This window comes from Falco peregrinus, chromosome 3 (assembly GCF_023634155.1).
Source record: "Falco peregrinus isolate bFalPer1 chromosome 3, bFalPer1.pri, whole genome shotgun sequence".
Classification (NCBI taxonomy): domain Eukaryota; kingdom Metazoa; phylum Chordata; class Aves; order Falconiformes; family Falconidae; genus Falco; species Falco peregrinus.
Window position 1 is genome coordinate 112490475 of NC_073723.1, and position 27037 is coordinate 112517511.

At 41.8% G+C, this 27037-nt stretch overlaps 1 protein-coding gene across 4 annotated transcripts; it reads right to left on the bottom strand.

The window, feature by feature from the left end:
• Nucleotides 1–240: 240 nt before the first annotated feature.
• On the bottom strand, nucleotides 241–26957 carry TNFRSF8 (TNF receptor superfamily member 8). 4 transcript variants are annotated; one of them, XM_055798776.1, is made up of 12 exons: nucleotides 25088–26957; nucleotides 24392–24601; nucleotides 14571–14661; nucleotides 10891–11016; nucleotides 10323–10478; nucleotides 10128–10221; nucleotides 9420–9700; nucleotides 9101–9211; nucleotides 8514–8561; nucleotides 7374–7399; nucleotides 5313–5517; nucleotides 241–3782 (listed from the first exon to the last, which is right to left on the bottom strand). In XM_055798776.1, the coding sequence occupies exons 2-12, from the start codon at nucleotides 24461–24463 to the stop codon at nucleotides 3586–3588; spliced, it is 1407 nt and encodes a 468-aa protein (XP_055654751.1). In that variant the 5' UTR covers nucleotides 24464–24601; nucleotides 25088–26957; the 3' UTR covers nucleotides 241–3585. The 4 variants fall into 4 exon arrangements, with proteins under 4 accessions (XP_055654751.1, XP_027643929.1, XP_027643923.1 ...); XM_027788128.2 differs by having other exon boundaries at nucleotides 241–3833; nucleotides 25088–26954; XM_027788122.2 differs by lacking the exon at nucleotides 25088–26957 and adding an exon at nucleotides 24722–25075 and having other exon boundaries at nucleotides 241–3833.
• Between the last annotated feature and the right edge of the window lie 80 nt (nucleotides 26958–27037).

The window sequence follows — 27037 nt, forward strand, 5'->3', positions numbered from 1 at the left end:
GGGCCGAGTTTGTGCTCCCCCAGCCCCGGGACACGGCCCTGCCGCCCGCAGCACCCGCCCGCGCCCCCCAGCCCCCTTACCGCACAGGCAGGCCTGCCGCTACCCAGGAGAAACTCCGGCTGACTTAACAGCTTCCTAAGTTTGGAACGGCTCTCTTCCAAAATATTTTTCCTGCAACTGATCTATGTACTGAAATTACCAACAATGAAACATTTACATATCAGACAAGAAAAGCATGGCTAGGGCTTAAAAATCCATGTCATTTTTAATTCAAAGATGACCAGCATTATTAAACCAACTGACGATTAACACATCTGGCAGGTGCAATGCGTGTGATTCATCTAGAAAGCTGTTCCAGCAAAAAGGGTGAATTCCTATACAGAGGTGAAGTACACAATTAGCTGTCGTTACAGAGCATCCTTCAACAGCCACAGCCAGGTGAAGGTGGTTACTCACAGTTTGTGATACACAAACTGGTGTTCTCTAAAATGAGCAGGAGTTCCTGTATTTTTCCACAATGAGGCATATGCACTGGAAAACAATGAACTACCCTGACGGGAAGCGAGGAAAGGGTGACCGGTGTTTGTACCGCACAGTTGTTTCTCCTCCCTTGCATTGCTGTTTTATCGCAGTGCTTAGTGACTTGACCTTCTGTTGCACAACAAGCACTTAAACCAAAAAATGTCAGTTCTGTTTCCTTCTTCACCTCACGTCTCTGCTGCTGACATGGCGATACTGATAGTCAAAAGAAATTTCGATCTGAGCATTAGGAGCCGCTTATCTTCTGGAAGAAAACAAGTGCAAACCCAGAAGTAGGCAGAAAGGATTCACTAATCGCCTCTCTTGTGAGACTCGGTAGACGTACTGAAATAGACACTGGCAGCAGTTGTTTTTAGAAATTATCTTATGATGAATTCAAGAAGTAAGTACTGGAACTAACACCACTTGAAATTACAACCAGTTTTCAAGTGTACTATAGGCACATTATCCACTGATGGAAGTCAGTGACTAGATCCCATAATGCTGAGATTCTCCCAGTTCATCTCTGGGGCTGCAGTTCCAGGAAGTATGAATTTCTCCAGATTTATTTCTTCAACCACAAAATGTTGATAACATACACTCCCTTATACTGTGAAGCTGAACGGATAAACAAGATCCAACGGACCTACTACATGGAGGTTTTCAAAAAGCCTTTGATGAGGTTCCATGCCTAAGGTGGTGGGAAAACAAAGTTGTCATGGGATTGGAGAAAAGGTCATGTTATAGGTTTGCTAAAAGGTTACAGGATACAAAAGTTATGGCTGTTTAAAGGGCAAGAAGGAAAGAGCATAGCATAATGGTATTTTTTTCAGGATAGAGAACAGTTAGCCGGGGGGATTGGTGGGGCCAGTTCTATTCAGTATCTTCATCAGTGAGCTGGCGAAAAGAGCGCCCACATAGCGAAGGCAATACTAAACATATCCAGGTAGCTACATGACATGTAGAAGGCAAGTAAAGCCAGAAGGAGCTCATAAAAAGGTGGCAAATGAATGCAAGGCAATACATTTGGGGGAAAAAAAATCTAAACTAAGCATAAATGGTGCTGAATTCACACCTAGTAACTAGCACTCAGAAAAGCAATCTTAAGAGTCATGCTTGATGGTTCTCTGAAATCAACTGCTTAAAGTGCACAGGCAGCCAAAAAAAAAGCAAACAAAATGGTGGGCATCATCTAGAGAAGTACTGAGAATGAAACAGAAAGTATCATTTTGCCACTATTTAAAACCTTGGCCCAATCCTCTTCTTCAGTGCAGCGCCTGGTTCTGGCCTCCAGCTGTTCAGAAGAATGTAGTGAAGTTAGAGAAAATGTGGAAGAGGTCACCTAAAATGACCAAGGCAGTGGAGCATCTAACTGACATGAAAAATATAAAAAGATGGGAACTCAAGCTGGAGACTGAGGATACAATCAAGGATTGTAAAAGCAACTCAGTATTGCACTACATTCTGTAATACAAGAACTAGTGGCACTGAAATAAGAGGTCAGTTTAAAAGTGGTAAAGTACTTTACACAGTACATGGTAACCACCTGTAGCCTGTTGCCAGAGGTGCCTGTGGAGGCAGATTGTCCCAGGAAGTTCAAAAGAGAGAAGAAAAATAAATGATAATATGAATGAATACTAGAGGCTGGGATAAATTCTTTTAACATCCTTAATCCAAATACAGTTGACACTGCAGAACTACGAGGAATGCAAACAGCAGATATTAACCAGGCTTGTGTGCTCTTCCTAAATAACATCTCTTACTGCGACTGCCAGAGATAGTGTGTTGGGCTCATGCTACTATAGTCTGGCCCAAAAAGGTGTTTCTTATGCCTTTATGTTCCCTTTGTGTGTTGTAAGGGAAAAGACATTGCTGTTGCACAGCTGTTATTACAGTATCCTGTCCAGGGTAAAACTACAAAGCAAGTAATTGTTTTTGTGGTTCCTTTTTTTGATTATTAAGGCATACTTTGTCATCTTGCTCATTTTCCACTGTCCTGTGCAAAAATACAGTCAACACTACTACGTTTACAGTTATCAAACTAGCAACATGAAAGACTGAGAAATAGCATAACACAAGCCAGTTGACCACAAAACATATTTTTTTAAAAAGAATAGATATGCAAATCAGCATCACCCTGATTATGAGCAATTCTAAAACAAGCAGATATTAACAATGTTATAGGAAATAACTGCTGTGCCTGTTTTTCAGTCTTTCCTTTTTGTAGAAAAATAGTTTCTTTTCTTCATTTCCCTTTTTACAAACTCCACGCCGGGCTAAACCCATAGTTCATCCAACATCCAAATGTTCAGCCAGTTTGGCTTCCATCAGAAGAGGCCATTTTGTACAGTTATCGATGATCTGAAGTAGTCAAAAAACATGAATCAGACTTCAAAACTTAGAAAGAATGGCCTAAAGTACAGCAGACTTCAATTAGGTTTATTTGCCTTCTGTTTTCTGAGCCTGTGAGGCATCTTTTGATCTTATTTCCTCAAGAGACATAATGTCCACAAATTTAGGAGTTCTGTTTGTGTTCAAGAAAACTGAAATTGTCATTACTTCCGGTCAAGAGCAGAGTCCTTAAGAAAAATATCAGATACGTGACCAAATTGGAAGTACTGGTAATACTGGAATAGAAACAACGTATGAAATATGGCTGAGTCTCAAGCTTAACTCTGAATTCTAGCCAGAATTTTCATAGCTAATAGAAGTTCTTGGGTATAGTTTTCAACCCATTCCTTCATGCAAAGAAAGCAAGCTGTGAAACTTGAGTTGACATGCAGATTTCCTCTAAATTTTGTAGGTTTTATTCAGATTTGTTTCCAGCATAACACTGGGAGAGAGAGGAAAAGAGAAATATTTGATGTCAGCTATGAAGGCCAATGGTTTGGATGATTCCTCTCATTTGTTAGATGAAATAGGTTCTAGCACTCCTTGTTCGAATGTGTTTCAGTGTTTTTCATGAGTTTTCAGACAACCTAAGGCACTAAGTGTTTACCTCCCTTGTCATAGATTCAGGCTTAGTGTCACGCTGGATGTTTCTGTAGCTTCACACATCCCAGTGGGTTACCATTTTTCAGTGGCAGTGGTGGGGTGGTGAAATTCCTTTCCTTCCTCTTCCACAGGAACCGTTACGTCATTCCCTGGAAAAGATTCTGTTTCCTGCTCTGGATAGTGCATTGCCAGTTCCTCTTCCATGCTTTCCTGGGCATCAACATTACTTTCACATCCTCTAGCAGCACAGTTCTTGCCACTAGGCACTTCTGAAACGGACCCCACAATAACAGTGTCAGCCTTCATGATGTATATTTTTTCTGAGGAGGAAAAAAATAGTGCTGAGCGTAGTTAACAGTCACTGCTGACCCTAGAGATGGTTCCTTTTCATGCAAAATTTTTATTTGGTACTCAGTTTTTCTCCCCCCACCCTCATTCTTTTTTCTTCAGAGGCATACAGATCAAGCTCATCACTGTGGAAACACAGAATTCACTAACCCACTAGAGCTTTTAGAATTCACACATTGTAAGTTGTCTATTTTGCTGTTTATTTATGAGGTACTTTTAATTTTGAAATAAAAGCACCGACCATACCAAGTGATAAAGAAGGCCTGCACATTTTATACTATACTGTCTGTTTTTGGACCACCGTCAGTGGGACTCTGGGCATTTTAGATAAAGTGGATCTAGGTCCCATGTGATGAAGCCACTGCGCTATAGCTAGGACTACAGGAGAAAGAGAAATTAGAAAAGGCAGTAAGATATTCACGAGAGGCTGTTAGAAGAAGCAATTAATCAGGATCTGGGTAAGACAGATACAGAGAAGCCAAGGTTTATGGTCCTGCTGTTTCAAGAAGCAATAATAACTGCATTAAAAGCAGCCTTTGGGCAACGATCAGCACTGTACAGAAATTCTGGGTAATTCTCTGGGGTCGTAGGACCAGCAAAGAAATTAATTTCTTCCCAGCAGAGAATCAGACACAAAATTTTCTGGGATAGACTTGAATCTTGTGTCCAGCTTGTTGGCCCTACTCCTTTACAAAAGGTAAATGAGGCCTTTGCTATTGCTTGGACAACTACATTCTATTCAGAAGGATGCTTCAGATCAGACACTGTACGTTATTGTAGGAGATATTTGGGTACGGTAAGTCAGACAATCACATTCATCCAAAGTCCATCACTCACAGAAAAAACAGAACGGGCATTTAGTAAGGAAAGGTTGGCCCTAGTAACACCAAAAAACCCCCCTTCAAATAACCTCGAAACTGGGTTTGGAAACATAGCCAGCATGTCTCATGTAGACTGCATATTGAGTAACGATTCTCCCCTGTTAGTAAGCTTCCTTGCTTGACTTTATCTCCTACCCTATACTGTAGTCAAAGACTTTATGGGAACATATGGGAGACATTTCAAGCTATTACTGTGAAACCAAAGTGATAGCTTGAGACATGTGAAGTACAACTCTCGTTAAGTATTACATAAGCATCTTCCAGCTGACATATTTTGGATTTCAAATTTCTTTTGCAAATGTACATCTTCTGGAATGAAAAAGAGGAATACGAGCATTTTTCTGTAAGGTTCCTAAGTGAGTAAGGTAAATGTGAAAACAAGAAAGTGTTATATTCAAATGAATAGATACACCAGAACTGGCGTGTCAAAGGTTGACTTGCTGTCAAAGGTTCTGCAGTTTCAGCCCCAATCTTTTTAGAAGCTTTGGACATTTTGCAGCTTACTAGTAATCTCAGAATGATGGTTGAAGAACTGAAAAGGCAAGAGAAAAAAAAATAATCAAGACTCACCAATTCGATTATTCGTGTGGTCTCTCACTCGGGAATCAATAGGGCAATCTGGGGCATTTCCATTGCTCTGTGTCAGGTCAGTCAGACTCAGGTGAGGACCACATGCTTTTTCTGTGCTGGAGACCAAGTTATTGTTCGTTTCCAAAGGGAGGGTCCTGTCAATTAACTCCTCCTCTTCTGGCCTACTGTCAGTAGTCAGTATGATCTGCCAATACAAAGAGGAGAGGAGAAGTGGGGTAAATGTAAAAAGAGCACTGTGAAGACTGCAATAGGTCTACCGAGTCCTTCTGCGGCAATCAGAATAACATAATGTACTTCATAGCACCACTGTCACAGGGAGTAAAAAATTGCAAAGTGCTTAACTGACACAGGAACATAAGTTTTTTCGAACTAGGTTCCTGTATCACTTAAGGCCATATTTAAAAATAACGCTTCTATAAGCTGAATTTTTTATGACATTTGCAAGAATGTACCTCACTCCCACTGCAATCCAGTTTTCTGGACCTGCTTGGATACTTTGGTAAATTCCACTGCCTTGTCTGCAATTTAGATGCCGATGAACCTTGCAAATCCACCTTTGTCATTTTGACTTTTTGCTGCAAGCCTAACGCTCTCTGGTCTTGTTGCAGAGTGTGCTATCCTGTCATACAGTAGCAGCCACATTCTGGGGGGCTGAAACTTAGTAGCACTTTTCAGCAAAGAGTGTAACATCAGTAAGAAAGATAGATGCTGGAGGTAAAAATTTTAAGGGATTTGCACAGAAGGAACTTATAACAAGGTATTTCTCATATTTAGTTGGGAGATAAGTTCAGAGGACAAACCTGTACAGGTATGTAGTCATATAGTGAGAGTCAAACAGTTAAAACTGAAAATATATGGTTTAACTTCCTCTTAGATTTCTGCAAAGACCTACCATTCTCCTATGGAAGAACAAAACAAGCCAGAGGTTGAACTGGTTGAACTTCAAAATGGAATTGCCTCAGCAGAACCACAGGTAGGAAAACCTAGCTATTATGTGAAGAATTAATTCCAAACCGTCCTTTAAAAGAAGAGCCAGAATCTAAGACAGGTTAAAGGTCCTGCATGACAAATTTCTGATTGTTTCTAGCTCTGTTTCTGTTTCTACAAGGTTGGAAAAAAACATACTATGATCTTGAAATGTGCAGCTTAAAACTCTTGCTCACATCTGACATCATTATGAAAGCAAGAGTGTAAGCTCCCTGCAATTCAGGAATTAGCAATGACACACTGAAATTACGATAACTGATTGCAACCAGATTTATTAGAATAAGTAGTACCTTGTATGTGTGCAGATGTACCACATTGAAAAGCAAACTGATTAAAAAAAAAAAGGAACGGTCTACAGAGTGTTTTAGCAGATATGGACATTTAAAGATAACAAGCCTAATAAACTGAGAAGACTCAAAGGATGAAAAATGCTGTAATTTCACTGCAAGTGGAGTAATCAGAGCTGTGATGATTTCAGCAGCTCAGGAACTGCTTTCTGTTGTTACCGTGTCAACTGATGTTTGTCTTGTTCACCTGCAAACTATACTGTTAAACCAGAAGCAGGTCCTGATGGGAAGTCTTCCAGACAAACAATACCCACTGTGTACCTATATTACAGTCATGCCAAATCCTGGAAAGAGGGAAGGCAATATGGATGGAGACAGAAGAGTACAAATCCCACTTGTGTGAATGGAGCAGAAAGCTAAAATGGGACTGACAGACAGAGTTCTCCCAGAAGGTAGAAAAGTCATGTTCATCCTGTGATTTGGGGTCTTTTCCCATAGAATGCCCCATGAATGGCCTAAGGCCAAACCAAATACTCCCTTCATAAATAAGACTGACAGTATCACGTTATTTAACACCACATTAAAGATAGCCCAGGACATAAAAATAGCAAGCCCTAGTACATCCAATCACTGCACCTACAGGATCATGTGTTACAGGGGAAAGTCCAAACAAAAAGGCTGGCGCTCTTTGACAGGACATTTAAAAAATATCATTATTTACATTGGAATAGAAAGCGATCTGTTTTGGAATATTGTTCACACTTACTGCACATTTGTTTGCTAGGTCAGAACCTGCAATGGAAAGAGAAAAAATTATCAGAAGAAAATTCACAGCAATCAAAAAAATGTTCATATTTGCTCTGAAAGATCACTTAGCCATCACCTACTCCACCACCCAACCCACCTGCGTTATGCTTTACCACTGAGGGCACCCTCCTGTGACATGGCTGAGGTGAACAAGCAACATGTTGCTGCCAAGATCGTGAGCTCCTGCTCTCCCCAAAGCCCTCTGCAGCCATCCCTGTCACTCTCCCCACATCACAAATGATACTCAGCTATTGAAATGATGAAATGATGAACTGATTAAACTTTCTAGATAAGCAGAAGACAGGCTTATTTAAAAAAAAACAACCAACAAAGAGTAAAAAATGTTAATAACTTTCTACTGCATTAACAAGTTGGATCAATTCATTGTGTGGTCAGATGAATATTAAGGGGGTGGGATTTTATGCAAGGATGGAGGAAATGAACACTGGGAAAGAAGGGAGCGTACAGCATCCTTCTGCAGCACCATGAAGCTAGCTGGGCTCAGGCCTACTATCTTAATTTTATCCTGACATGCGGCCACCTTTATTTTCAATGCATCAGTTCTATAATGCTTCACAGTAAGAGTTTCTATTGCGCAAGGCAAGTAAGGAAGCAAAAATCCCATTTTGAGAAAATTAAGCCGCACACAAGAGGGTTTAAATTGTATTCCTGAATAAAGAGTATAAAAAGCTATGGCGTGTGGTGAGTAGGAGAGTCTAACACAACAGATAAAATAGATCACCCAATGAAAATGGAAGCACTGAGAAGGATTAGTTAGTTGGCCAGGATGTGTGCCCTCCAGGGGACCCGGCCAGGTTGCCGGGGCTCCCGCCCCCGTGTCGTGGCGCACACCCGCGACACCCAGCAGTGCCCGGGGCACCCACCCAGCTGCTCGGGTGCCGTGGGGGCAGGGCGCCACCTAGCGGCGCGGCCCGCCCCTCGCGGCGTCAGGGCTGCCCTTCAGGTGTCAGCAGAGACGTGCCTTTGACAGGAAAAAACCTCCACGGTTCAAGTTAAAATGGCATAAAATTCCATATTAAAACTATCCACTTATTCTTTAGAGAGATAGATTACAATTCCCAGCCCATCAGTCACTCACCTTGAGAGCCGAGCCCAGATTTGTGTGAACTGACAGATTGCAGATGTGCTGAGAAAAGAAACCATTCATTTAGTAAAACTAAATTGTACAGGCTTTAACAGCTCTACCGCACCCCACAGGTCTACAGCCAACCTACAACACGCACATCCTGCTTTCTGTAAGAGGGAATGTGGTTCTGCAGGCACACCCTACATGAAACTAGGCAAAGCTACAGAAAGTCAGTATCAGTAAAAATCATTCTTCCTCTCGTGCTGAAAGTCCAACCCCATCCTTGGAACCAACAAATACTCACAAAACACTTCAGGTATCATTTAATATTAGTGTCTGTGCTGAGAGAAGACTCTTTCCCCACCCATCTTTTAGTATCTTCCTCCCTAAATTCAGAGCTGCTTCAGACTTTCTCCCATGTTCTCCAACATGCTACATGAACAGTTTGCCAAGAACCCTTATCTGGCCTGCCTTCACCAGGCAGTGGTGAACATTCTCTTCCCCAATGACTCCACAAAATCTCGGGATTTTTGAGTTCCCAGCTGGCATACACTTGGAGATCAAACAGCACGCTATGTATTGCAGCTTTAAAAACTCACGCTTTGCTTTGAGAATGAGGATCCGCTTCTTGCAAACCTTCCGTTTCCAAAATAACAGCATGCCCACAAGTAGCACTATCACAGAGAGAACCACTCCCCAAAGAACTAGACCTATAGCACACAGAAAAGGAAAGGGAGTACAGGAAAGGCTAAGAAAAGGCAGAGGGGAAACTATTAGTAGATCTATGTGTTTGGACATAGGTCCATGGACATCATTTCATAACTCATAGGGGATTTGCTGGAAGCTTCCACACAAAAACTGCATTTACCAAAAATAAATCAAAATAAAACATGCTAGACAGAGTCAATACTTTGTTACCTCCCGTCGTCATCCCCTCCTTGGCTGAGGTGGGAAAAGTGCCAGCCAGAGCTTTCTCCTCAGGAGTTGAACTGGGATTTTCAGTTGTGGTGGCACTTAAAAGGATACTCGCAATGGTCACCAGGCTCTCCTCAAACCTCCTGAGGTCAGAGTTATTTGTTTCATTGCTGAATCTCACGGACAAAGTGCTTGGGATGAGGTAGGTGGGCAATTGGTCCAGGCAAACCTGATCATGTGTGGCATTTCCTTCACTTACTGCTACTTTGTTTAACTTGGCACAGCTAGGGAATGAAAGAGAACAGCTCATCAGCCCAGAGGAAACTGCCATGGTACAATGTGAGAGTGTTTTCCAGGTGCCAAACATCCCTTTGGTCATTTTCATACCACCTGCAATCGTTGCTTTACCTTTTTCTCACCCCTGTGACATTATTTCTTGACCTGGATGCACAGCCGATACTCACAAGCATGTATAACTCCACCATACTTATGAAGTAAAAATGAGACAAGAGAGATCCCTTCCTTCCTCCAGTACAGAGCTGTGCAATGGTTACAAAGAGAGGCCTCGAAACTCTGCACACAGGCCCCAAGCTATCCCATCGCCTCTAAGACAGATCTGTATACTTTGCACCAGAAGCACAGAAGTGTCCCTTTTCATCCTTTATTAACTTCAATTAATTATTTTGTCACCTTAAATAACTACGGACTTACTTTGTGTGGGGCTTGCAGACGTCAGTGCTGGAACTTTGATCAGAGAAGGTCCCAGAAGGGCACTCTTCACAAGTAACATCGTTTGTGGAGGTGCCTGAATAAAAATAATGACTGAGACCAACCAACCAAGAGCCACCAGGTCCAGGCCTATGGACCAGAACAGGAGAGATAAGCCAGACAGGCAGGAATTCCTACCTCTGACTTTGACTCCAAAACCAGGCTTGCAAACAGCGTGCTGCTGGCATCGCAAGCAAGTGTTCTTGACAGCCATTTGACAGAACAAGCCTGGTCGGCACTCACACACGCGGCTAGAATTGAAGGAGCAGGGCTTTTTCTCCACGAGCTCAGACTCTGTGGGGAAGAAACAGATGCGGTAACAAAGGATCACCCTGCAAAGAAAATGCACGATGGGCCAAAGCTGAGCAACATCAGTTCAAAGGCTCAGGAAGCAGAACAGGCTGCAGATGCTCTTCCTGATGGCAACTGAAGTCATGAGTAACGGCAGAAGGCTGTAGACAGTGGCTTGTAATGCAAGACAGAAAGCAGACTTGGCCAGCATTGGACGAGAGATTTATTAGGTAGTCCCAGGTCACACAGGAAGCAACACTGATTATGTGCAAGGTAGCATTCTGCTCTCGACCTCGGTAACCAAGGATGGATAATTTTGCTGCTGAAAATTCTAAATGAATAAAATATAAATGAAGTGTACATAAAATACGTAGAGGGAATAGAGATGTCCATGTATATGTGAGGGAAAGCAAACCTTTTGCACATAATACACAAGCGTCACATTGTGGCTTTCCTAATTCTTCATTCACATATTGTTCAGGTCCACATGTCATGCAGTCCTCATCTGGGTCCCTAGGACATGCTTTCTTTTTAACATAGCCTGGAGAAAGAAAAACAAAATATGCAGGATGCCTGTTGAGAACCATCCTGCTGAAGTGCTCTTGTAAGCTCATTTACCTGTTAGACCCACTGTCTTCTCTTTGTACCTGCTGTTGGGTTTCTCTAGCACATTTCTGCCCTTCCCACCCAAGCGTGGAGGGATCCCAGCTGTCCTGTTAAGCACCACTACGCATGGCACCCTCGGCCAGTGTGGGCTGCTGCAGAAAGGGCACCTGGCAAGTCATCTGCTGAGTCAGCAGCGACCACCAAACCCGCAAGGGAGCGTGATACTGCCCTGCCATTACTGAGTTCCCAGGCAACCATTTTTCATGTTTTCTTCTTGATTACACATATGAAATCCTAATATTTTGCTAGCTAAGGCATCACTTTTCCTTTCAAAAGCTGCCAGAATTGCCTAGATGCACAGGGATTCATGCAGGGACTACCCCACCTCCCGTGTTCAGAACGGGGCGTTACAAGACGGTACTTCAAGAGCCCCAAACACCCCAGCAGGTTTGCAGTAGGTTGCTTTCTGAGCAGTCCTGCTAGTTTCACAGTTGCCTTGGCAGTTGTGAGATGGTTTAACTTTCCAATCCTTTTCCTTTAAACTACGTATGTATGTCTTTCTGATGCTGGATGTATATACTACACGCTTTCTGTGCTCGACACTTCCAGCTCACCCAGACTCACTGCTCACGGTTTGCAAGCATACCAGCCTTGATCTTGCAGACCTGCTGTGCATATGCAACATGCACGAAGCTGAGCAGCTGGCTGAACTAGATGACCTCTGGAGGTCCTTGTCAAACGTAAGCTATTCTGTGACTCTATGTTTATGTCTGGTAATCATTTTCTAGTGAGTAGCTTTTAAAAGCATCTGTCTGGCAAGCTAGGTACAATAATGAGCTAGGAGTATCGAAAGGCTGGGACAGAAACATTCCTAATATTTCAGCTCCTGAAACAACAGATGAGGTATTCTACCACTGGCCATAATGCCAAAGAAATTAGAAGGTGCAGTGGTCAGCTGTGACCTTGCAAGGAGGTGGAAATAACTGCAAGAGGGTAAGGAACAGCAACAGTTGCAGAAGCAAAAGGAAAACCTAAAGGAGCAGCAACACACAGATAGGAAGAGTTGAATGTTTCACAGGTGGCAAACAGGAGGGACATGAATCCCAGTTTCAGCATCCAGCCTGCATCACCCAATCACAGAGTTATCCACAGGGAGGGAGAACCTGGCAGGGAAATAACTCACCTACTATACATTTTGACAAGCATGATGTAGGAGAGCAGGTAAAACCAGCTGTGCTATATTTGGCCCACTAAATACCACCAGGCAAGCCTGAACGATGTCACTCCCACCTGCTCAAAACTGCTTGTCTGAGACTATTCTTTTCGATTCTGACTGCTGAATCTCAGCACTCAGGTGTACCTGCACGTGTGTCACTTTCCCCTTCCTCCCCCAGCGACCCAAAAGCTTTAACTTCAGTTATTTGAGATTTCCTGTACACATGGGCCCCTCCCTTGGGGGACGTGCGCCCCAGGTGCAGTAGCTTTGAAGCTTGACTAACAGTGTCTTCTGGTGCTGCTCTCCACTGACTGTGTTCATGGCTCAACAACCAGATAAAAGCCTGAGCAGCAGGAATACCAGCTGCAACCACCTGTACAGAAAAATGTACTGAAAGTAAGTAGATGAAACAAGTGTTTTAAAGTGGTTTTCTTTTGTATGTGCATTCATTTACTCCTAAGGATTTGCTGCTAACTGTGGGTAGGAAATTATCTTGTGTGTTGACTGCAGTGCTGCCTTGTGGAGCTAGATACCTGATTTAGAGTCTAAAACAAACAAAAAAAACCCCCTGCACACAAAAAAAACCCCAAAACCTCCACAAAAAACAAAACACCTGCACAAAAAAAAACCTGCACAAAAAAGGTAAAAACCCATAAACAAAATAAATAGAAGTGGAACACCAACTTCTGCCTAACATGAGCTGTTCTAGCATTACCATTATTTCCCATTAAAGTCTCTACTCCTCCCCTTGACAAGCTGGAAATACTTTGTTCTGTGATGCCAGAAAGAAAATATTCTTCTGGTATCCCAGGAATGAGGTCTCATTTTACCTGCACAAGAATTAAGTACATGAGAAGAGATGTGGCAACTATAGAAATTGATTAGAATGATCTTTTGAGGTTTGGTTTGAATTTTATCTTGAAATTAATTTTGAAATGAAGGATGGCTTGCATGTGGGCCAGTGTGCTCAGATTGAAAGCTGTACATCTGTGGGCTGGAACAGCACAGAAAGTGAAGCCAGGCTGCATCAAGAGTTTGAGATGCTCCCCTTTGATTAAATGGAATTTTAGAAAAGCTTCTCTTTCTTTGCAGTAAGCAGTTGAGTTAGTAGCAGATACGAACAGGTTATTGCTTGAAGGAATAGGGAAAGATTAAAATGAAAAAGGATTCTTACAAGTTTCTGTTTGAAGGAGGCCCTGGAGGATGTGAAGAGATGTCCAAGACTGACATGAGGATGTGGCAACAAAACGAGTTTCAGGAGGTGAAATGATTGAGACTGGTGGCTCATTACAGCCAGATGTAAATCAGGTCTCTGCTTTTCACAGGACCTCACTATGTCGTCTGTCATTATGGGAGATTTTGGAAAGTATGGCTTTGAAGGAGAAAAGAGCTTTTCTTGGGACTGGCTCAGAGTCAGATCCCCACCCCTCTTCTTCTTCTATGGCACCAGTTTCTCCATCCCTTGGTCTTGTTTACTTGTACAACTTCTGAATGATTCTAGTGGTGTGGCCAGCAGTACAGATGTCCCCAATGTAACTGCATGCAAATGCTAGCAACCCAGAGCTCAACCCCTCTTTATTATTACAGCACAAATAAATGTCAAAAATTTCCTTTAAAAAAAAAAAAAAAAGAGACACAACATTTCTATAAGAAGAGCTTGATGATGGTGAAGTACCATAAAATGCCCCACCCACTGAGGGGTTTTTTGGCCAACAGGGAGAGTTTCAGACATTTCCAGAACTCTTGTCTCACTGAGGTGTTTCCTGCCTCTGACCTCATGTGCCTCTGAGTCACAGCCAGCTTCCTGCAAAGCTCAGTGTCCCCTGGCTGGGGGCTCTTCCCTTGCTCATGTGAGACACTCTCTAAACTAGACTATGAGGGTTAATGACAGATTTTCCACACCTTCATTTTATATTTTTGTCTCTGATCAGAAACTTATTTAGCCTAATTTCACTGTGCTATTTCACACCATGAGGCAAGCTGAAATGAATTCTTAGACCTGCCTACTTCTAGCTACTTCAGATTGTCAAGTCAACCAATAAAAATCACATTAAAAGTTCTAGCAATTTATCTTGTTTGCAATTTACAGATTGTTTGCATGCAGACTGAACAAAAGCAGGGGTGAACAAGTTCACATCTGGATCCACACTAGATAGTGATTCATGAAACAGCACTTCTCTCCAGGGACAAAAGCAGTTCTGGAGATACACATGTGTGACCATCTCTACGAGAAAGGCTCCATGTTAATCTGGTGGAATTATAAGCGTACTGACCTGAGGGACACTTGTAACAGCAGCTTCGTGAAGTTTCATCATAGAACCAATTCTCAAGTGTATCACAGGAATGAGATGGGGCTAGTGATGTCTAGAAATTGAAACAGACAAAAGATACAATTAGGAAACAATTAGTTTTGTATTAGCAGATCTGGTATCTGTCTCAAGTGACGGTAGTTGCAGATAGAAAGGAAAAGCCTACAGCTTCTTGAAAGTTCAAGTATCCCCAAAGCGATTTAATTACTGTTGCCCATATGCTTACACAAAGATTGCAATATCTAGTGTGTTTAGCAATAATTCAATACGTATCTTCGCTCAGCAGGCTCTTTTATCTGAAAGTCATTTAGACACAGGAACACTGCAGCCCAACCCATGTATCAAGCATTTCAGCACTCAGAGACTAACTCCTTGTTTCACACAATAAAAAAGGTACTGGCATTGCCCTACAAAAAAGTTTTTCAGCCAATCCACCAAACACCCTTTAAAACCTAGATGCAACACCACCAAGGTCACTAAAAAAAGCTTGTCTATTAGTCGGCATCTCCTTTAGAAATCTTGTAGCAGTTAGTGATTTTTAGCTTTTTTTTTTTTAGTTCGCTGTCCCAAAATGATCCCATATTAATTTGAGATAAGAATTTTTTAGAAAAATAAATAATAACCCCGCCCAAATCTCTAACATCTGTAACAGCTTTCCAGCTGTGTGCGCACTGGAATAAGAGGTGGTGTCATAGTCTGCATCATCTAAATCTAGCTAGATTAGCTGTAATCCACAAAGAAAAATTTTGTTTGCAGCAAACAAGTCTTTCTGTTCAGTTATTTATGCAGTCATAATGCTTGAATTCAGCCACCTAAAGATATGTTTATTGTAAACCAATACACTGTTTTACCGACCATTTAGGGATAAATCCTATACTGAGAACAAGAGGTTTTTGCCTTGAAAAGAATGCTACAAGCACTTACACAATGAAGCCCTTATTGAAATAACTAATCCCACTTCTATTGTGAGTTAAACAGGGGGGTTTTGTGCAGTTTTCACAAAGTTTTCAGGTTGTTCCTGAAAACCTTGACTACATAACTAATACATATTTAGTTACAAAATACCACACAATAGTTCTAGTATTAGCTTAGAAAATGAGACTTGGCTATGAAACATATCAAGAAGCATATAATAAGATTTCATCTTTTTACAGCAGGGCCACTACATGCTTTGGAAAATTACAGTGCTACAAGTTCTCTGATAAGAAAATCAGATTTTTGAATTTGTTATCTCCCTTAATAATCCCCTAAAAATGTTGTTACCTGAATTTCATTTTCAGTATTTGCTAGAAGTACAAATGGCAATTTTTTGTAAAGAATCAGCAGATTCCCCACAGATTTTCCCACATGGTACTGGTAGAGCGGTTAAATAATTCAGAAAACCTACACCTCACTTTCTGCAGATGAATTTCCCATTGGTCTTTGAAATAATACCCAGTGCCTTTGTATGCAGTGCAGAATCTTACTACCCACCTAATTTCACAGCCATATTCTCCTGTTCAATACGCTGTTCTTTTTATGGCAGGACCACAAAACACAGAAATTGTTTAACTTGCCCCAGATTACATCAAAACCCAGGAACTTTCAGTCAAGGAGGAAATGAACAAAAGGAGGAGAAACAGAAATTTATTGAAACCATTAAATTTCATCAAGCTTCAGTAACAGAACTGAGAAATCCTGCCTGACACATTTCTGCACTAACTCCTGGCCACGCAGCCTCCCCGCAAAGCATTTTTTTCTGGCTTATTGTACAGAGGAAATAGCAAATGTCTGCTTGCTCAGCCTGACCCAAATCAAGCTTACAAATGTGCACCCTGTATTTTTCTTTTCTGAATAGGAAGCCCCAGACTGCAGGCAAAGGAAGCGGAATCTCCTTGCATCTGCATGGAGAAGCACCGTGGTTAGCTAGGTACTCTGAGACCAAACTGGGTACCAGGAAATGATAACGAGAGCAGCCACTAGACAAAGGGTCATTCAGGAGTCAATTCAGTGACATGAAGTGGAAATTAACTAGTTTTATAACGAAAATTCAAGGAGTAACAGCATCCTGGCCGTAGATAAGTCATCCTGGATTAGTTTCTCTGTAAGAGCTATGGGAAGTCACCACAAAAACTTCATCTTCCCTTCTTAGTTCTCCTGGGCAACCAACTCTGGCTGCAAATGATACTGAATTTTAAATTGGGGTGGGAATACAATTCATGAGTGATTTATGCAGCGTATAAGCTTACATCTTATTTAATTGTCTCCTTTGGGATTTAAATAAAGGACTACTGTCTGTGTAAAAGTGTGAGGGAAGGGCTGCTTCTTGAAAAGTGACTTTGTTTAAAATACTGAAATCGGTTTAGGATTAGATTCTGCTTTTAGTTACAGCAGTGCAAATTCTGATTATGAATTTGACCTGATGCTAGCGCTGTGATAAATTGCTGCACGAAATATGCATACATACCACACAAATTATGAAAGAGTACTCAAATCTTTTTTTTTTCCTTTCCACAAGAGGGCAGCTATATACTACTGCCAGCTACGCAATACAGGACAGCCGAAGCTTTAGAACAAATATTGCTTTCAGGTGTCCAGCTAGGAGCACAACTTTGGAGCCACCTTTACTGTTTACCGAGCCAAGCCCAAAGTTCTCCATTGTAAAAAGAAGTCATTTTAGCAAATCATGACATGATTTCTATGGCTGAGAAACCACCTTCTGAAGATCCCATCGCTTCTAATCCATAGCTCCCTGCAAAATGGCTTTAACAGTTGCTAGCTGTTCAGTAGAGGTGTTTCATGAGTATGAAGCTTACTAAAATCCTTCCAGTGATAAATAATGTACATATCAATGCTCAGCATCAGTCATCATCTCCCCATTCTTGTCATTTTTTCCCGTTTGATTTCTAATGTGACCTGTAACAGCAATGCAACAATGCAAAGTTCTGCTCTTAAAACTAAGAGAAAGGCTGACCCTTTGTAGACAGCATACTTTAAGGTAAGGACCCAAGTATAAACCAAGCCCTCATACTTGTAGCACTTCATGCTTAAAAGCTCAAAATTAATTACATAAGCAAAACTGGCAGTGCAGAAAGGCAAATGTCACTAAAAATTATATGGGCTCTGCTTCTTAACTTATGCAAGGCATTTTGTAAGCTAAATCGCAAGTTTTCATGCATGTGGCATTGTGCACTAAGAATCCACCAAATCTTCCATAAGCTTTTGGGGGAGTGAAAGAAATTGGTGCCTAAAACCAAAGAACACGCCTTGAAGAAATGGCAGAGGTGATGGGCCAAGGTCTCAACATGTTTTAAGTCTTCCATGAAGCAATGGTGCCAACTCAATTTCTGCCGAAGTTTGATTAGGCTACTTTTGAGAAAAGGGTGAAACAAAATAAGCCATACAAGGATATTGCAATTTTCATTTTTCTGTCTGTATGTAATGAAAATCATGGTAGCAAGTTAACTAAAACAAAAGATAAGCAGCCAAAGACATGAAGTGAAAAAGAAACAGAAATGTGCATTATTAGTGGGTAGCAACAGGCTTGAACTGAGGTGATTTACCCATTCAGTGACTGAACATGAGAATCACCTCAGTTTCACCACCTGTAACTACTCTTCCCACACAGAAAATACCACCTCTGACATGTCATCAACAATTAGGGAAATTAGGGGGCAAGTTTGCAATAAGATATTAGCTTGTTTGATCTTTCATTTTGATGAGCTCAGTATTTCTAATCAGGAAGACATCACTGGAAACCATTCACCAAGAAACACAAGGAATTCTAGATTTCGTATTTCCCATTCCCTTTACAACTCTGTGCTTCTGGAAAGATACCTTAGGCATTTTCTTGATTTGACCATCATCTTAAATTTCTGTGTGCAAGACAACTCCAAGTGATGTGATTGACATGTTTGGGGTTTTCGTTCCTCAGCTGTTGGCTAGTCCTTTTTTTAACAGCAGAAATCTAGACAACAACCATCAAATCCATCCAGATTTGGAGGGACTGCAAAATAGTTCATGCGTATCTGTCTAGCTGTTTCTGGACAGAATGAGTGCTGTAGTTATAAAATACTTTAATGCTGATCAACCAATACTGTTAAAAAGCAAAAAGTATTTCAGTGGCTTGGCCAAAAAAAGCATTAGATTTCCACAGAATTATGGAAGCAACATATGTGCATAACTTCTCAGAAATTAAGGTGGTTGAACCGACCTATCTACTTGCAATAGCAGCTTAGCATTTCTGCATGGTGGTAAGCCTACTACAAACGGCAGCTGGAACACAAACCGGACTTCTGACCCTCACCTGCTACATACCAAACCGCCTTGGGTGAACCGCTGTTGCTGAGTAGTCCAGTAGGACCTTGGACCTCCAGCCTTAACTCTGTACAAACCCACAGCAACGTGCCAGCGAGGCCACCACAAGGCTGAGGGCAGGAAAAGGCCCCATAGCTTAATGTTCACGGCTGGTGGTTCCGTTCCTGGCTCTGTCATGGCTCAGCCTTAGATGTGTTACCTTAAAGTCCTTGCTGCACCAGGCCCAACGTCTGTCTGCGGCTGTGGGTACTGTTGTGGTGGCAGCGCCAGGGAACCCCAGACAGGCTCTGCAAGGGCATACAGGACATATTGTCCCTTCAGTCCCACTGGCTCCTCAACCTTAGATTGCCTTGCCTTTACCAAATCTTGTCCAAACTGTTGCCAATAGTGCTGTAAACACTCACCCTGCCAAGGGAGGATAGGTCAGTCTGCCACAGCAGAACTTACAGAACTCTAGCTTTTCCAGGGAAATATAACAGCTTCTTTCCACTCAAAAACTTGGGTAAACAGTTTGCTCTGGAGGACATCACATGGTGTCCGTAATCAAAACAGGCAGGGGAAAAGCTAGTTATCTTCTAACATCATGGCTACAAAAGCAATCTGGTGACAGCACAGAATGATCCTGTTTAGATGAGGGAAATTCTGAGAAAAATTCCCACCAACAGCAGCAACACTGACCTCCCCAGCACAGACACATGCTGTGCCGAGTTGCACAGACCTGTTCTGAGCTGCGGTACCAACGGCTGTGACTGTGGGAACCTTCTGTGCACCAGGTTTCTGGTATTGTGGCCAAGGTGATGGTAGCCGACAGCGGAAGCTTTTACAGAAAATGTCCCTCTTGCCAAGCCTTAATCAGAACAGGGATCACCTAGAAAAAGGGAGGGGTTTGCAAGGGCAGTGAGGAGAAAAGGGAAAAATTCATGTAAAAAGTGGTACTTCACATATGAGGGCTCAAGAAGAACACAGCAGGAAGGAAAAGCATATGTGCTCTTACTGCTTTCATTGCCAACAAAAATCTCAGCATTAAGACATTTCTAATATATTTCTGGTTGTGAGCGCTTGGACAAAACCAAGCATTATAAAATATTGAATAGAACACAGGAGGTTTAACTACAAAACAGTGAAAGTCTTCTGCCTTGGACCACTACCCTATTTGTTAGTATGAACATAAGTCAAAGAACCCTTTTTCAATACATCCTAAGATGAGGGTGGAAATTTAACCCTGTCTCAGAAAAAAATATGAACTTAATTACTTTGACTCAGGATTGTGTAAATATCAGTAATAAAACTAAATTTTCCAGAGCAAAACAAGTTTATTTAAATTAAGACTCCGTCAGGCAGAAGCTGAAGGTTAAGGTTTGACTTAGCAGGTCCTAGTTGCTCATAAATAGCTCTTGAAATGAAAGGAAGGGATAAAGCAAAGGAGACAGAAAGAAGTTTCAGCCTTGCATTACAAAATCTCAACACTATCACCTTCTTACAAAAAAGCATCACCTGTGAGTGTTGGTGTGGGGGGGTCACCTTCCTGATTCCACGATGCCTGTGTGTAGAGGCCCACAAAAAAGAAAGTGCTAAGGAATTCTCCACAAGCAGTGTTGGCCATTTCTTCTGGCTCCAATATGCTTACAGAAATTATCAATTATCCAGTGAGAGAAGATTCCGTTCATCATTTTTGCCCCTTACTACTTATTTTGTAGGGAAGGATTTGTGCATAAGAACTTTAACTTCTGCTCCATTCCCTCCTTTTCTCCCTGGAATGTCTAGAAACACTGAAGAGTGTGGTATAATCCATACTGAGCAGCAACTAGCATGTGGCTTTGCATCAAGGAAATCTCCAATAAGTTTTACAGAACAAATTTTCCTCATCTCTGCAAGGAACAGAATAAAACACAGTAACCTCAAAATCCTGTTTAATTAAAATTCAGAGTATTTTTCTCTTATCTTTTGACTGTCCCTCCTCCTTATCCACTCTTGTCTGAATCTCAAGACAGAAACAGAACTCAGGCTCTACCAGGGGAATTAAAAATTTTAGCACAATTTCACTTTTTAAGGCATCATTTCCTACTCTTTCCTGAAGAAAAGAGGACGTTGTACATTTCCCTGTCCCCTCTCCAAAAGATAATTCAGTCCTAATGAAGAAATACCCATTTTATCCCAATGACATATAGTATTGTCCGTTAGGTACTTACAGTTCTGTTTATTAGTATGTATTGTTAAAAAAAAAAACCACTTAAAATTCAAGGAAGATCACAGAAGTGTTGGTGGGTGGGGGTGAGGAATCCAGCTGTGGTGGACAGTAGGTCTTTGTCCTTCCCTCTGATTCTGAGGAAACTCTGCATGGATGGGTCTGTATGAAGAACAGATTAGCCAAGCAGGAATACGTGTCTATTACAGCTGTGCTAATCCTGTCTCTCTTTGCCATCCAAGAGCGCAATCCCACTTCTCCTCTCTTGCCTGTACCTGCATTTTCCTTCCCCTCTAACTCCTTGATTGTCTGAGACTGAGAAATTGTGTTTCTACAGGATTAATCAGTTCTAGGAGTTCATTTGACTGAAAATTTTGCTTTCTGAATTTGTGAAGTTGGTTTTCGAGAGGTTACTGCAGTGAAACAACTCACTTAGCAGCTGCACAGTCATGTGCACTAAATCGACGCAAGAAAGTTGGCACTCTGTAGCCAGAAGCAGGTGCCCCCCCCCCCCCCCCCCCCCCCGCCCCGGTGCATGACAGCTCTCTGCTGACAGGCACAGCTGTAATGGGAAACCTCACAGGCGTTATTTCTGCATCTGTATACTACAGCAGAACTGGGATTGCATATGAAGCCACAATGCAGAGTTTATGCTGCTTTATGCCAGCTGCAGAGGAACAGATAAATATTTAAACTAACAAGAAGGTAAGCTGGTGTAGTAAACGATCGCCAGCATAGCAGAAAGCCTGCCACTACCAAGTTAATCTGTACTTTTTTTGAACAAATTTCAACAAGCCACGAGTCTGTATCAGACTAGAAATTTGCATCTGGTTTTACTCTAATACGAAGAGTTCTTAAATTGGGTTCAGTGTACTGTTCAAATGGAGGGTGGCAGAGAGAATTTCCTGCATGCACTTCAAATAAATGTTTTTTATTAAGAAGGAGCAGGAATACATCTTGTGAAAGAAAAGACCACAATTCACATCCTCCTCGGACCACTCTGCAACGTGGTGGCCAGGGATCCCTTGGCTTAGTGCTTTCATTGATCTATCAGGTCAAATATTTTATTTAAATTTTTTAAAGCACTGCAGATAAGGTCCCATTAAATAAAGCAAACATATTTGATACAAAGCATTTGGGGTTTTCAGTGCTTTCTTTTGAGAATTTGTTTTAGAAAATGGGCTTTTTGTAGCTCCTCTCTGTTTCCTTGCACCTACAAACACATTTGCCGTTCCAATTTAAGTAATGGCAATTGTAAAGATGGTACTGAATTCAGTGGGCTACTCTGCAATTCAGTCAGGACAAGGTTTGACTCATTTAATTATGGCCTTTTGAGCTCATAGAGAAAAAGTGATGGTGAGGCAGAGTAAGAAATCAGCTTGCTACAAATGAGCTGTCAGTCAGGAAGAAAGCGCATTACGGTAAAAAAAAAATCTTCTACCAGCATTGGCTATTCTAGAACTGACTAATACTGTAGCAAAACAGTTGACTCCCTTTCAAGCTTCTATCCAAATTCTGACAGTACAAAAGCAGCCAATAATCTAAGACTTCAATTAGTCAAGATTAATCTGTTTAATAGTAAGGACATCATTAACAAGTGAGAATTAACTGACAAACAAAAAAAGCAAACAACCAAAACCCAAACTGTGGACTCAAGTAAGGTGGAATATGGTTTAAAATATGAGCAATAAGCTTGACTTGCTCACACAAAACAGTATCGCTTGTATTCCTGTAGCAGTAAAAGTAAGTGTTGCTGCGATAGAGGTAATATAGAAAGACAGTGAAAACCTAGCTGCTTATCCGAGCAAGACCTACATATTTATTTTAGGTAACTGATGATCTTGCAGTGAGTCTGAATGTTGACAATGAGCATCAGAAAACCAAATTTTCTCTCTGTCCCTTTCATTTTGCAAACAAGACACCAAAAGTGATGCCAAATAGCAAAAATACCCTCTTTTTTTCTATTGCCTTTCTCCTAAAGCAGTTTGCATTCAGCAGACCAGACAAGCTTATCTAAGTGCTCTTCAGGTGAGTAAGGACTACAGACTCCAATCCTATAGAACAGTGATCCTTCTATATTTCAGGAAGGAGACAGTGTCAGGACAGATAACCAGGGCAAAATAGAGCAAATTTACAACGTGGGAGGGGAATTCACAACTAAAGACACAAGGGTGAACTCCTACTCTTACCAAAAGAGCCAGGAGGATCCTTTTCAAATGTCTATGAAGAGGATGCAGGACTTGGTTATTTTCAAAGATCTAATCAGAGTCAGTTTCTTGTAAAAAATCTCCTGACAGCACAAGTGATGTGCTGTATCATTCAGTTACAATGAACAGACAGGCGTCATAGTTAATATAGGCTCCTATTTCCACTGCAAGGGAAAATGGCCAATTCCAGGATCCAACACAGTGCGCAATTACTCACCTACTTGACTTTACCTGTGCAAAGAACCTCTCTAACTGACCTTTTTTTTTTTTTTTCATGACCACACATAAGTGTCAGCCAGGGAAATTACCTGGATTTATGCCAGGTGCTGAGGGCTCATTGCCACATGATCCTCTAGGGAGGAGGGGGTGAGTGGTGGTGGAGGGGAGAGCAAACCCACAAGAGGTGATACAATCTGAGCAGGGAGCTAGCTTGCATCTACAGCATCAGCTGTGAGTAGTCGGCTGTGTCTATTTTAAGTCAATTTTATGCAGAAATAATAGCCCATTCATGAAGAAGTCAGTGTCAGAGGGGTGGGTGGCTATAAAGAGGAAGGTATTTTATTGTTTTGTTTGCCTTTACACCTTCCAGTTTGCCTTTACACCTTCCAGTTTGCCAGCCCTGACTCACATCAGCAGAGTGAGCAGAATGAACCAAGCTCTGCAAGGAACGTGTCTGTCTCAGAGCACCCGGCTATCCATGCAAAAATAAAAGCCACTTGCCCAAACAAATGAGAACACTCCCCCATCCCTAGGAAATCTCTCCTCATTTCCAAGCTGTGATGTGCCTGGAGGTACAGTAACACTGGCAATGCCAACAGAAAGATGCAGATCATAGCTCATATCCCCTGCTCCTGCCTGCAAAGTTCCCAAAGAGGGGAAAATCTCCCGGCTGCTCTGCTTTATAACTTTATCTCTTCGTAGCTCTGCTTTATACCTGTATCACCGTGTGTTGCACAAAGCCTCTTTGTTTCTGTGGACACCTACTACCCAGCACCCAGCCAAGAGGCACAATGGCCCTGAAGCCCAGGGTGCCGCCAGACCTCTCCAGGCTCCTGCATCCTGAGGGACTGCAGGCTCCTGGTGCCACCCTGCCTTACCTGTGGGGCTGTCTGGATATCCTGGAGAAGCAGTAGGAGGCACAGTCCTTGTGCCAGGCTGCAGGCAGCCATCTGCAGTGGTGTCAAAGCTCCCCAGCTCCCAGCATCACAGGTTAGACAGCCAGGTTGCTCCTCCTGGAAGCAGAGATCCTCCCAGGGTCCAGCCTAGTCTTGCTCAGTGATTGTTCATTCAATCCAGGGCCATTCCAGCTGTTCAAGGCAAGCAGGAGACAGGCTTTGAGACACAAGCAAGCTGAGAAAACAATGCAGAAGGAAGGAGGAGGGGGAGCTGCCCAAAAAAGAAAAGTAAAAGACAAAACAAAACAAAACCGCGTCAATCACTAGTCCCGGAGCTGTCTGGTTTCTGTGAGTCGGTTGCCTGCATCAAGGTTGTCACCCGAGGTACGCGGCTGGCTGTGCAGCAATGCAGGCTCCTGAGTCATCTAGGCTACCCTCAGAGAGCACTTCACCACCCCAAAGCTTTGGCCAGGCATGAGTCCAAGCCCTGCCCCATCCATCCGCCACACTCTCGAGAGCTGCAACCAAGCCTCAAGAGAGTTCCCAGTAAGAAACAGTCATTTTTTTCAGTACAGTCATTTAACTCCTGTTTGGGTGAGTGTGTGAAAACTCACAACCGGCCAGGGTGACTCCATGAAGGTTTAGGCTTTACACGTTGCCATTTAATCACCAACATACCGCAGACCATCCTTTTGAGAATCCTCCTTTTTCCTCTAGTCCCACTTGAAATCAGTTCCTGTGGCTGACAATCATCCCTCAGACTGCTACTTGTCATTTCACTCACTTTCATTTGTTGCTCTGGATAACGTTTTTTGGCTACAGTGCCTGGGAAAGATTTCAGTCGGTTTAAGGTGTCACAAAGCTTTCTTATCTGCCCTAAAAGTTTTGTCAAAAGTAAAAGTTAGCCACTTCAAAAAAGGGCAGACTGCCTTGAAAACTCTCTGAGGTGCTCAGAAAAATAATGAGAATTTGAATTCTCACACCCATGGTTTTCGGCTTCTCACCCTTATCAGCAAAAACAAAAAGAAATGAGAAAAGATTAAAAGTCAGATAATTGATTTTTATTAAAGACCCACAGCTACCTCACTGCCATCACAACAGAGTTCCAAAGAAAAGAGCATTCCATGGAGACCCTGGGATGATGCAAGTATCTTCTTTAACTCACAGCTATAACTCTTTTCAGTTTAACTAATTGCCTCTATTTCTTTCTCCAGAATACCATCTTATAAAAACCAGGCATTTTTTGCATTGCATACTGTGTATTTGACATATAAACTAACCTTATTTCTTTCTTCACTCTGTTAGATTACTTCTCAGTTTCTAAGCTCTCTTAGCTGTAACAGCTGATTGTAGCAGGTATGCCTTTAAAGTCTAGAGACAACTAAGTATTTGAATGTCCAGATATTTCATTCTTGGTTTTTCCAATTAAATAATGGGCTAGAAAATGTCTTAATCTTGTGTAGCAATATGCCATTAGGCAATTCTCCCAATTTATGAGTGTGTTTTCAAATGACATAGTAGTCAGGGCAATTGGTGAGCTCTGTTTTGGGGGGGGTGTGGTTACATGGAGGGTTTCTTTTCTGATCAGCTCCTATCTAAGCTTTTCTAGCAAAAGTACAGGAACCAACATAAGACACAGCCTGGAAAGTTTTAGCCTCTGTAAGTTACACTGCTGAGGTCATCGTATCTGATACAAAATCTAAGTATCTGAGTACAAAAAATCAAGTGTGAAATACTTTCCAGGACTGGCAACAGTTTTCTGGCCTGTTTTCCAGAAAAAAATAAGACTGAGATGAGCATACTGAGCATTTTGTATATATATGTGTGTGTATATATATATATATATCATATATGTGTATGTCAGTTCCTTTTCAATCAGTGGTGTCAATAATTTTTTAACCTGCTAGATAACTTAAATCAAATGTGGTTCAGTCAATGTCATTAAGTTTTACAGAGTTTCATGGAAGCAGATGACTTGGACAAAGAGAAAGATACTCTCACTGAAGGAAAGGCTGCAGTGGGACACCAGTGTTCCTCAGAAGAAAGAATCCTTCTCACACATACAAAGTGAAACCAGGCTTCCCAGCTGCCATCCTTCTTAGAACTAGGTATTAAAAAAGATGGGAAGTGGAAAGCGCCTATTGTTACTGCTAGCTTTTTTGGAAAGGCTATTACCTTTCACGGTGCTATTACAAGTCTGTAATAAAGGCAACGCCAATGAAAAGAGTGATGAGGTTCTGTTTAATAGGAATGTTCCAACCTGCATGCATTTTTATCTGAATGCATTAATTTCAGACTCTGCGTGTTTTGATTTCAAATACAATGGAAGGGGCTTTCCAAAAGAAGCCCTATCAGTAACTGGAAGAAGCACCTCTGTCTTATAACAAACCCACACTACTGTTCTCTAAATGTTGCCTATAATTCCTAGAAAATAATCTTCTATGTTAGTATGAGAAAAAAAAAGAAAAAAAAAAGCAGAACAAATAGAAGCAAACAACCAACCCCTATTTCTCTGTTCTTCCACCAGAGGACTATCAGAAAAAAAGGGGAAACCCTCTATGAGCATGCTATTATTATTTATGTTTATTTGATCACACACATCTGTCTCTAACATCTGAATCTCCTTTT

Excerpts from the sequence above, each read along its gene's own strand:
- TNFRSF8 (XM_027788128.2), bottom strand. The coding sequence starts at position 24,463 with ATGGCTGCCTGCAGCCTGGCACAAGGACTGTGCCTCCTACTGCTTCTC. Across the intron at positions 9,701-10,127 it reads GTCTGCAAGCCCCACACAAA|CTGTGCCAAGTTAAACAAAG; the intron begins GTAAGTCCGTAG and ends TTCATTCCCTAG. Across the intron at positions 8,562-9,100 it reads CCTCATTCTCAAAGCAAAGC|CACATCTGCAATCTGTCAGT; the intron begins GTGAGTTTTTAA and ends TTCTTTTCTCAG.